At 44.4% G+C, this 12,278-nt stretch overlaps 1 protein-coding gene across 1 annotated transcript; it reads left to right on the forward strand.

The window, feature by feature from the left end:
* Positions 1-1,520: 1,520 nt before the first annotated feature.
* SPTSSA (serine palmitoyltransferase small subunit A) lies at positions 1,521-8,428 on the forward strand. The gene is made up of 2 exons (XM_006117670.3): positions 1,521-1,729; positions 7,182-8,428. Exons 1-2 carry the CDS (start codon positions 1,627-1,629, stop codon positions 7,286-7,288), a joined length of 210 nt encoding a protein of 69 aa, XP_006117732.2. The 5' UTR covers positions 1,521-1,626; the 3' UTR covers positions 7,289-8,428.
* Positions 8,429-12,278: the final 3,850 nt, after the last annotated feature.

Raw genomic sequence — 12,278 nt, forward strand, 5'->3', positions numbered from 1 at the left:
CACCACATGGCTTTTCACCTCCTGATTCCTAGCCAGGAGCCACTAGGGGCTTCTCCCTTTTGGTAGGAAGATCTGCACCTAGAGTCCAGTTGACAGCTGTGATGCTGGTGAGGAGTGAGGAGCCAGGAACTCAGGCAGCAGAGCTCTCTGTTAGGAGTGGGGAGCCTGCATGGGAGCCGGGATAGGAGCCCAACTTGGAGCAGAGATCTAGCAGCAGTCTGTCTAGGGAGCTAGGAGCCAGCTTTCCTGTCAATTTCATTTGTATGTTTGTACCTCTTTGTACAAACAGGACTTATAGATATGTATAGTATATCTATTTTCCAAACTTGTGCTGTATTTCTGCACCCAGGCAGACTGGCATCAGCACTGGGCTTGCTTGATGGCCCCATCATGGGACATGAGCTGTACAATGAACCCATAGAAAGGAGCCAAGGACTACACCTTATCACTCAGCAGAGTATGCTGGCCAGGGTATACTACCCTACCAAGAAATACAATTTTTAATGATACATTTTAATTTGTGTACCAATATGGTATGCCTCACTCCTTGTTTACTAACTAGGGTCAAAACTTTGAGTTGCAGTTGTTTGAGGTGACTTGTATGCTCTAGGAGGCAAAATTATAGGCTCCTAGTGCTCAAAGAAAACTTAGGCTCAAAGAAAACTGAAGTTTTGACATCAAACCATCTGTCAGCTTTGAAATCATGTGATCCAAAAAAATAAACCTTTACATAAAAGATGAAAAAGAACCAAAATGTAAATAACCTAATATTTCAATACAAACAAGAGGTGCAGAATTACTGTGATATGTGAGAACAACGAGAAGTCCTGTGGCACCTTATAGACTAACAGATTTATTGGAGTGTAAGCTTTCGTGGGCAAAGACCCACTTCGTCAGATGTGATTGTGGAAGCTACTAACGACTGTTAAATTTCCAATGATTGCTATTAAAAATATCTATTGACGTTCATCTGCGCAATGGTAACAGTGAATGAAGTGTTAAGAGTAATAAAAATATGCTTTCAAAAAGTAAATAAAGGAGCAAAACGCCATTTAACAGTGCATTGCAAGAAAACTGCAGTCCAGTCCAACAATCTGAACAAAAGACAAGCCAAATATGTTCCCTGCTGCAGCTATGAGGTGTTAGAGGGGCATATAAATACATGCGCGAGAGAGTCTTTTAAACATTGACAGTTATCGTATGTAGAATACTTCACTGACTCAAACCTGTTTTAACAGCTCCATTGGAGGCACCAGTTCCTCTGCTGTGCACTGTACCCTTAAGGGCACAGTCCTGGGAAGCACGTGATGAGATGCGAGAGCGGGGATCTCCTCCGCCCCCATTGCTTTTTTTTTTTTCCAGCCGCAGCAGAGGGCTCATCCCCATTGGGTAACTGTCACCCCCGCCCCTCTGGCTGCGCAGCAAGCCAGTCAGAAGCAGGGCGCACGTGGTCACCCCACAAGGGGGCCGTTCCGAACAGCTGTTACTGAGCATGCTCAGTTCACAAGCGCATGCTCAGTACCATGAGAGTAGCCTGGGGCGCAGGTGGGAGACGTTCCCCGCCTACTCAGAGCGGGCTCAGTCAGGTTGCGGGGCCTCGCACGCCGCACGCAGACAGGTCCGGCAATGGCGCTAGGCTCGGCCTGGGGGCGGGTGTCGTGGCTCTATTACCAGTATCTGCTCGTCACCGCGCTCTACATGCTGGAGCCCTGGGAGCGGACGGTCTTCAGTATCCTTCCGCGGCCCGGGCCTGGGTTCCGTTAACTGAGCGGCAGCGCGCGCCGGAGGATAGTGAGCCGGCCGGGGAGGGGGCGTAGCACGTGGCTGGCCTCTAAGGGGAGTGAGGCGGAGGTGCGGGGGAGGGGTGATGGCCCCGCGTGGGGAGGGGGCGGGCTCGGGGCGCAGCAGTGGCTTGTCTAGGGCCTGCTGCTCCGCTTCGGGCGGGAGCTGGACCCGAGTGGCTGCTCTGCTGCTGTCCAAGCTGTGAGCCTTCGCGTGCTTCTCTGCGCACTCAGCGGTGGGAGCGCCGCGGGGTGTGGCTCGGCCTCAGCCAAGCTGCGAGAGGTGCTTGCGGGTGGCAATAGGTGGGTCTGGCCTCTTCCCTGCGCAGGCTGCTCTGCTGTCCCTGCAGCCCGCGTCCGAAGAATGCTGTGAGGTCAAGGCACCGGGCTGTGACTTGGGAGGTCTGGGTTTGATTCTGTGTTCCCAGGTGCTCTGAATGCCTTGGAGCACTTCTCTGATGTTGAGTGCCTGGTGTGCCCCTTCCTGTCTGTAAAATGGGCCCGATAACACACTCTTGGCAGGTGTATGGTTTATGCCTTTAAGTGATTTTTGGGAGGTGGTAGGCCCTTGTTCACATAGCTACACTGGCTAACCCCCCTGTATGCTGGTAGTTTAAAAACTCAAGAGTTCTCTTGGTCTGTATGAGTTGATGATTTAATCATGTCAGATAGTTGCCGTTATAACTACACTAGTTTTTGAACGTGTCAGTGGTGCAAAGTGTATAATGGTTAATGTGGTACTATTTCTTTTGGCCCATGTGTGAGGAATATGTTCGCTCTTTGCTTGTTAAAATCACATTCATATTCACTATCTGTATTGTTACAACAGACTAACAAGTGCTGCCAGCTGTGAGAGCAAGCAACAGAGTATCTTTTAGAAAGAAGTAAGGTGTATCCAGTATCTGTCTAGCTTAAACTTTCACAGGCCTCTTTTTGGATTTATACCTCTTCTATCCATTTAGCAGTTTAATTCATTTGAGTCAGAGATGGGTTTTTGTCTTGATGCAATTTCTCCTTTCATTTTTTTTTATTATGCGATTTTTTTCTGTGTGTTAACCTGAGGAATTAATGTTTTTATTAGCCAAAAGTACTTCATGTATTTCTTCATATTTTGCACACTTGAAAGGAAAACGTGTATTTCATGTAACAAGCAAAGTAACTTATATATGTTGCATAGTCATGCAACTCTAGGTTTCCATTTTGCTTGGTCTTTAGTTTACTGACCCTGTAGCTGCTGAATTTGCCCGTTTTATGTATTTCACTACAAAATAGACTGCTAATATGAAGGTTCAATGTAGAGACCTATATCTAGAAAATTGTTTAATTGAGTAGTTGTTTCTATAAGATAATGTCTTCGGGGTTTGACTCTCCAGTGCCTTTCTATTCTGAATGTGATAATTTGATCTGTTAAAACAATACCTCATATTTGCAGCCATATTTGCAGATGACCTTTAAAAGTACTTGCAAGGAGCACTGACAGGAGAAGAAATAAATTAATGTAACCGATAACAAAGAGAATAGGGTGGTAGTAACAATAATGATGTCCTTGTTGGGGTAATGGTCTGTTGTAAAGAAAATATCTGCTGTTAGTAAACACAGCTACATCTCTATTACTATATGGACTATTTGAGCTTCAGGTAATTTTTTTTCTACAGTAATGGTAAAAAATGGAAAGCATACAGAACAAATGAATGGACTTGAACATTCATGTTCATGTACATTCATGTAGTATGTTGAATTTCTCAAGTTAGGTAGTCTATACTTTTGTAATAATTCCTGGCTCCATTTATGCCAGGTCCAGTATCAGTGAAGAAAGATCTTTATTTTCTATACTTCAGGAGTGTTATGATTTGTCAGAGTAATTAGGCTTGAACATTGACTTCATTATCAGTTAAGCAATCTTCTGATTCTGACAAAACATAAGTAACTGAAGGGTGTGTGTATTTGTCCATATTTTGTTTACAAACTGAAACACTAGTTCCTGCAAGTAGCATTTAAAATTGATTTGACAGATATTTTCAGGATTTTTTTATTGTATTGAAGTAATTGCTGAGTATTAGGGATATCAACGTGTAGGTGACTATACGATTAATTGATAAGCCTAGGCTTATCTGTTAATCTTGTTGACTACATGCATTTCTCCCCCCCCCCCTTGCTGCCTCAGTATCCGAGACAGCAAAGAGGAGAGCTGGTGCTGGGGAGAGTTGGCTTAAAATCTAGTTCCCCCTAGCACTGGCTCTGTGGTACCACCTGCCCCCCGTCCCATGCTCCTGCTTCTGTTAGAAGGGACAGCAGGAGAGGCTGCCATGAAGCAGCCTCTGTTGAAGGCAAGCCCTGTGGATAGAGGATGCTTTGTATCCCACGGAGCAGCCTCTGTCTGCGGTGAGCCTTGGCTTGCTGTGGGCAGCGGCTGCTTTGTGGCAGCAGCCCCTGCCCATTGAGGGTCCGAGCTCACCACTGTCAGAGGCTGCTCCACATCCCATGGAGCAGCCTCTGTCTGTGGGGAGCTCATATCTGCTTTGGACAGGGGCTGCTATCACCTCACGCTGCTACCTCTGATAGAGGCAGTGTGGGGTAGTCTGAGGGCTCCCTGGGAGTGGGGCTGGGAGAGCACTGGCTGCCAGTCCCACTTCTGGGAACTATCATATAGTGGTGTAACCACTAAGATTACATATAGTTATGCAGCTATTCAATTATCTGATATCTAACATCCCTACTGTGTGTACTAGGAATGTAAGTGACTAGGCGAGTCACTGCTTGATTAGTTGTTTCCATCCCACACCTTGTTACCTCTGTATCAGCGTTGGTCCCCCTGGCACAGTCTCAGGGGCGGTGGGGAGGGAGGCACAGTGAAGAACCCAATGCAAGTTGGGACTACTTCAGGTGGCTCTTACTACATTTAAAAGGCAGAGGTGCAGCAGTCCTGGAGCAGATGCGAATCTTGAGCTACCCTCACTGCAGCTCTGCATTTTAAGTGTAGGACAGGGCTACTCAACTTTGGAAGCCCCGGGGACCACAATGATACTCTCAGCACATGGTGAGAGCCTCAACTTAAATGTGATTGCATATACGTGCAAATATATATGCAAATAGCATCTTTCACACTGATGGTCATGAATACAAAGACTAAGGCAAGACTACACAACACACAAGCCCCATTTAAGTCAGTTCTGCTGATAATAATAAAATGCAATATTTACCTGATTTCCACCCATAACAGCACTTGAAATGCATTTTAGTAGTTAAATTCCTGGACTGTCATTGCTCATTACAACAGAAGAACATTATATTGACTTGTCATTATGGAGCGTGCTCCCAGTGGAGGCCATGCGTGAAAGACTCCACTCGTGGGCCGCATATTGAGCCTCATGTAAACCCAAACTGCACCGTGGGCCACAAACAAATGCGCTGCGAGCTGCTTGTTGAGTAGCCCTGGTATAGGAGCTGGGCTGCCTACAAGCCTGGCTCCTACTACATTTAAACTGCAGAGCTGCAGCATGGGTAGCGTGTGCCCTCCTTATCAACTAATCGAGTAGTCAATAGAAATTCCATTGACTATTCAGTTAGCTAATTAAACATTACTTAACATAGCTAGTGTATACTACTTTAGCAATTGTTGGTCATTTTTAATTTTTACAATGACTATAAGTTTACTGGCCAGTGTGAACAGGAAGTAAAGTGTTAAGCATCTTGAGAAGTATGAACACTGCGTTTGAATAAAAAGATGTCTTTAAAAGACTGTCTTTTAGGCTCCTTTGAGTGAGAATGTTATTTTGGTCTTTGTGCTTATTCAGTCCTTGAACTATTGACTGAAACATTCAGTGAGTTTGATTGTAATAGATACCTGTAGATACTGAACTGATATTAATGTCCTGTAAGCCCTTGAATTGCTGCTGGATGGGTATTACCATTTATCTGGCTTGAAACACCATCTCTTCAGGGCTTTAAAGTTCATACTTAAAGTAAAAGATTTGCAAAAATGACATTGACCCAGCACTAAATATAGTATTGCTGGCTTAAGGGAGTCAGTCCCTTTATAAAGGAACTATCTGGCTATCACACAATCAATGTGTTATTGTTTCTGTATACTTTCCTGTTTGTCTATTGTACGTGAAGTGGAACATTTAGATTGGTTCTACTTATAAGTTAAGAGAATTAATACTACAATAGTTCCTTTTATTGAAGTGCTGTTGAAAAATGAGCATCACGAGCATTGAGAGCATACCCCCATTTTGCAGATGGAGAAGCTAAGTGACCTGCCCAGAGCCTGTAGGCCAGGAGTGGGGAATCTAAGGTCCAGGGGTTGGATGCAGCCCCAGGCTTGTCTGCATCAGGCCCTCTAAGCTTGCGGCTCCTCTCCCAGCATTGGAGAATCTCTGCTGGTTCTGTAGCTCCACCCACCATGGGATTGGAGTGTGTGCACACACAAAATCTACTAGCCTGGGACGCCCTAAAGACTCTGGTGTGCAAGAAGAATGTGGGGAGTGAGCGTTTGGTGGGTTTTTTCTTCCTTCTCACTTGTGCGCGGCCCCTGACTGATTTTTTTTTTCTTTCTCTGTGTCTGTGGCCCCCAACCCACAAAAAAGTTCCCTACACCTTCTAGAGGCAGCTGGGAATGGTACCCAGGTCTTGTGACCCAACGATTGTTCTCCTAGTAATGTGTACATAGAAATTAAGGTTTTCTTTACTTAGGACATTCTTTTCCAAGAGAACCCTTGAGATCAGCATTGAAAAATTGGTTTATTCAAATACGAGCATATTATAATAGATATCTGGGTAAAAGATCTTTTGTGTAGCTCTCCCCTCTCTTTGAATTAGCACGTAGATGTTGCTCTTGCTGACAGGGTCAAACTCAGAATGTGGAGAAGCTTTTGTCTTTTGGGGAATCTGATTATTTCCCATTAATATGTTTCTCCTCCTTCTGTTTCCTTCCCTCATCCAAAAAATGGACAGGTTTTTTTTTTTAATGTCCAAGGCATTTGGCAATAAAATCAAGAATCTAGAAAACATTCTTGTAGAGTTATCATTACTGGTCTTCTAATTTTCACATAGGTTTCTTCTTATGTGAATACAGTTGAGTACAGGAGGCCCCCACTTTGCGACTGCCCGATTTATGACCCCCCGCACATACAACCTTTCCTGTAAATGCGGACGGGGCCAAAACCCCCCAACTTACGTACTTGGCCCTGTATTTACGACGGTGTATGATGCTTGACATAATGTGGACTCGAGTTACAATGCCCCCAACTTGCAACACTATCTCTGGAACTGATTGCGTCGCAAGTCGGGGGCAGCATGTATATACAAGTTTTATAATAGTTTTGAAGGATAGTGTTAAAACGTTCTTGTTTTGTGGTTTAACAGAATTCTAAACTGCAGCTTTCCTTAACTATTGCTCAGATTCCATGCTGATTTCTATTGTTGGAATGGCACTGTACACTGGCTACGTGTTTATGCCTCAACACATCATGGCGATATTACACTACTTTGAAATTGTGCAGTATTGAAGAAAATAAGTCCCAGATGTACTTACTAGTCGAAAAGTAACAATGATTCTAGAGTCACCCTGCAAAGAAGATCCAACCACCTTGTTTTAACAAGACTTCAACAGATGTCAAAACAGGCAACACACAGCTATGACTCTGAAAACTAGGAAACTAGATGTGTAAAGTAGGGACACAACATACCTCAGTGTTGTGTTCATTCACTTTAATTTACAAGATGCTCTTGTATAGTAGTTTTGCCTATTTTAACATAGTGATTGTACTTTGATATCAGTATTTTCTTAACTTTGTGACCGTTTCAATATTGCACTGTGAAAGCTTTTTGTAATGTACTTTGAGTAAACTTTGCCTTCTATATTTAATCAAATCATTAAATAGGACTTAAAGGTTTTATTATTGTATAGTATACATCTGCCTAAATATATATTTCTATTTACACATTTTCTAAGAAAATGCCTTTAGAGTGAGTAACAGAGATTCATTCATCTAACATTGCTTACAAAAGCAGTTTGTAAGCCTCAACTCAGGTGTACTGTCTGCTGTCCAGACTTTGTCCAACAAAGTATTTGTGCATATTACTATATTTGGCTTTAGCAACAAATCTCAAGTATTCTGTATTACAGCTGGAAAAAGAGGGATGGATGAGACAGTTAACACTTCACTCATCATCTTTTGGGATAAGATTTATAGATGTATTCTTTCCAAAGTTGGAGCAAAAGGACTAATGGATTTTCACTCTTTCATGAACTGCATCTAGGCCCTCAAGGTTTTGTAATTTAATGTTCTAACTTCTAACTAAACTGTACTTGTACATAATGCTTGTCGTTCAAGGATTGTTTCAGTGCAGATGGAGTTTTTTTCCTATGTTCATTGTCAGCGTTGTAATTGTCTTGTTTTAAACTTCTTCATTGCAGTTAATCTTCTAAGCATATTTGAACATATTCTTGTTATAAATGACCAAAACATAGAATTCTAAGTGGACTTGAGTTAAAACTACAGCAATAAGAAGCAGAATGCTTGGCTGAACTCCTGTCTTTGTTCTTACAGCATTTTTCAGATTTGTATTCTGAAATGTAAAATGGCAACCTAACTTTCTAAGGTGGAGGATATTTTTTGTTCTTAAAAAATAAAAACTAAAAGCCAGTTGGATGCAACACTTTTCTCCTTTATTTTGAAAAGTTAATGTGTGTGATGGATACTGATCAAAACTCCCAAAGGAGATGGGGCAAGGGAATGATAACCAAAGAATCTCACTTGTTCCAGTAAAAATAACTACTGTGGGCCAAATTATGTCCTAATATATACAGCTTCTGTTGATGCTAATAGAAATGCATTATACCTAATTAATGCACAGTTATTAGACAATTCTCATATGTAATGTAATAAAAGTTTAATTCCCTTAAATATGCATTCCAGAGAGGAAAAGTAATATGCTTTTTCCTTTTTTTAAATAAAATAGTGGATGAACTTTATTTTCAGTTTAATGGAATATAACTTGTTCTGTTAAACTAGGGATGCAACAACATACATGTATAAACTGTTAACCTATGAGCCTCGGGTCACGTTAGCCTTCATGGTTCTATGCAATCCCTCACCCATCCACGCTGTGCTTCTGTATCAGAAATAGCAGCCCCAGGAGAGACGGGGAAAGCATGTGGGAACTGGTGCTTGGGGGGGGTGGGGGGAGCTGGCTTTTAAGCAGGCTTCCTGTGAGCACTGGCTCCTGGGGAGCTGCCTCTTCTCCCTCTGCCCCCCCCCCCCCCCATGCTGCTGCCTCATACAGAGGTAGGAGAGGAGGGGACAAGCAGTGCTCTGTTTCTGTAATCTTTAGTTGGCTTTACTTTTCCTTACCTGACTTGCAGATATTACATACATACTGGTATCCAAAGCAATGTTAGATTGGTGCTTCAGAAGGGGGCATATGGGATCATAAAAATTAAGCTAATAAATGAGAGCTTTAGCATTTGAGGAAAAATTTCTATTGGCACACATTGTCTGGTTGCACAGTAGGTTAATGCATTACTACTGAGGTGGTGGTAAGACAATTCTGCACCAGTTTTTTCATTTTCTTAAACCTGACTATTGAAACACAGAATCTTTTTAAAATGTAACTCCATGCACTTTGAGTTCTGAAACACGAGTGATTTCCTTTTGCCAAACTGAGATAGGTATATGCTGAATGCTTTTATTCTGGTATTGTAAAGGTTATCCCTGTTGAGGTAGACGGAGTAACTGTTATGAATAATTAGTTTAGGGAGTGAAGGGGAGGAAAAAAATCTCTGCCCTAGACTTCATTTGTGGGAGGCGCATCTCCTTGCCAGTAAGCAATTACTTTAAGATCGTGAGAGATGTTTGGGAACTTTTATCCAGTACACTAATTCTGCAGTATTTCTGTCACGTTGTGAAAATGGCTTTAAGTAGGAAAGCATTTGTAGATGGATTTTGATGATGCATAAGTTTTCTCAAAGCAATTTTTAAGGGTGGGAAAATGCAACCTTGCCAATATTGACAGTATAAAGCAATACTAAATTAGTACATGCGGATTTGTGTTTCTTATATTCTAATCTTAAGTATCATAAAATCCTTGAATCATCCTCTCAGATTTAAAATGTCAAAGGATAAAATATTCTTTTATTGTAATATGACTAAAGTTCATACCCCCTAAAGTGCTATGATATGATTGCACAACACTAATCTGTGAAAGATAGTCAAAGATGGTGACTGTGAAATTAAACTTTTTAAAGTAGGTATGTAAAAATTTGTTTAAAAATATAAATGCTAAAATATACATAATATACTGAGCTTTATGCTGACTTCACTGTAGGCTCTGCAGTATAACTTATACTGTGGAGCTTGCAGCGTGGGTTGACAGCTGGCTCCCTGGGAGCAGGACCCCTAGCCTGCTCCCAGATAGTGGGCTTTACTGTGGGTTCCATGGTATAAATGTTATAATGTAGAACCTGCAACGTAGCTTCCCTGTGAGTGAGGCTGGTGGGACTGCTGGCCCTGCTTCCGGGGAGCTGTCAAGTAACTAACTGAAAACGATAAGCTAGTGCTTACCAGTTAACCATTTAAACCAGGGGTGGGCAAAAGGGCCACCGCAGACTCGTTCTGGCCCACCAAGTGGGTGGATCTGGCCTGCAGAGGCCCTGCCACTCCCCAGGCCTGAATTGGCCTGGGGCAGGGCAGCGCGTGAAACCTCCTCAGCTCTGCTGCTACCCTGCGAGCAGCAGGCAGCGCTTAAAAGCACCACGTTCTGCTGGCAGGGTGAGAGAGGCTTTTAGATGGGGGGGGTCCCCTCTGCTGCTGAGCTGTGCTGCCCTGGGAGAAGGCGAGTCCGGGGGAGGAGAGTCCTGGCCAGACAGATCGGCAGCATGGGGAAAGGGGCACAGCTGCTGGCGGGCTTTGCACGCAGGGAGGGCAACCCCACAAAGCCCTGCATCGCAACAGGCACAAATCCCTGCATCTGACTACAGGGTGATCCTCTGCCCTGGTTGTCCCGATTCATAAGGAAGGCTATGCCTCCGGTGCTGCTGCCCTTCCTCCACTCTTCTACCCCCACCTCCCCCACACACAGGGGCTCCCTGGAGAACAAGTCACCCTGGAGTGTGGGGTGTTTGTAAAGCACATTTGTGTCTGTGCGGGGGTGATGCAAATCTAGGCAAGGAGCAAGACTGAGGATGTCCCACCCTGTATATGTGCAGCCCCTTCCCTTCTGGATGTTCCCTCTTGCTGGGATCCTAGGTCTGCACAAATCAGACGCAAAAGACCTTAGGTCCTCTAGTGCAGTTTTATCCTCCCCAGGCTGTGCTCAGCACAGGCTTGATTGACCCCCCCTTTGCTTGATACATTCCAAAGACTGGGGGAACCACTATACCCAGGGATCTTCCTGTTTTCCAAAGGGATGGTCCCATGTTCCTTGCGGGCTGCTTGGTTCTTGTGGGTTGTTCTTTTTAACATTCTTGGTTGAGCAATGAGTGTGTCTGGGACTGCCATGACACACCTCAGTCCTGTTTGGACATGTTCCTCCTTACCATGTAAGCTAATGTTCACTGAGCTAAATGTGTGTCATATCAGCAGTTTTCTAAGAACATTTGGTTCTGTGGCAGCATAAAGAACTAACAAGGTTACAGGAGAGATGCACCAGAAAAGCTGCCATTAATCAGAGAATCCCTTAGCCTAGGCAAGAGGCTGATGGGATATAAGTGGGTGTGAGAGGGAGCGGGGGGGGGGGGGGGGGGGAGTAGTAAGTGGCTTATGGCACAGAACAAAGGCACTGAAGATTTAATAAGATGCAAGAGTCAGTGGCATTTGGAAGACCAGTGATGATGAACAGATCGATGTAGGTCCGCTGGTCACCTCCCTGATGGGATTCATTTTCTCAAGTCCCTATACCCCACTTCTCCTGCTGTTGTTGCTAGTGTATTCACTCTCTCCCTTGTTGGGACCTTACACAACAACCAGACATATAATATGGAGTTGGATGGCTGGTTCTGGGTATGTTTTCAAGCTGTCCAGTGCCATAGCAGAAAGCTGCCTGGAAAGGGAGGGTGACGTAGCAGAGATAAGAAAGCAGTGTCATTAGTGCAAGTGCCTAGAGCAAGGGGGGAAACTAAAGGGCCTCCACGAGCTGGATCCGGCCCACCAAGAGGGTGGATCTGGCCTGCGGAGGCCCTGCTGCTCTCCTGCCCCCAGCCCCAATTGGCCTGCAGGTGGGGGAGTGCGTAAAGCCTTCCCCTACCCTGCCAGCAGCTTGTGGCACTTTTAAGTGCCATGTGCTGCTCGCAGGGTAGAAGCAGAGCAGAGGAGGCTTTGTGCACACCCTGCCCCCAGGCCCTAATTGGCCTAGGGGCAGAGGGGCGCGAGAAGTCTCCCATGCCAGGGGCATGGGTACCTAGGGAGAACATGGGGGGGGGGCAAAGGCACTCCCTCACCCCCAGACTAATCATTGTCTGGGGGTGGGGAATCTGGAAGTATCTTGGCTCCACCCCTT

Source organism: Pelodiscus sinensis, chromosome 4 (genome assembly GCF_049634645.1).
Source record: "Pelodiscus sinensis isolate JC-2024 chromosome 4, ASM4963464v1, whole genome shotgun sequence".
Taxonomy (NCBI): domain Eukaryota; kingdom Metazoa; phylum Chordata; order Testudines; family Trionychidae; genus Pelodiscus; species Pelodiscus sinensis.

Bases quoted from the DNA above. Each gene is read 5' to 3' on its own strand.
- SPTSSA (XM_006117670.3), top strand. From the start codon at position 1,627: ATGGCGCTAGGCTCGGCCTGGGGGCGGGTGTCGTGGCTCTATTACCAG. The intron at 1,730-7,181 runs GTATCCTTCCGC...ACTATTGCTCAG, and splicing joins CTGGGAGCGGACGGTCTTCA to ATTCCATGCTGATTTCTATT.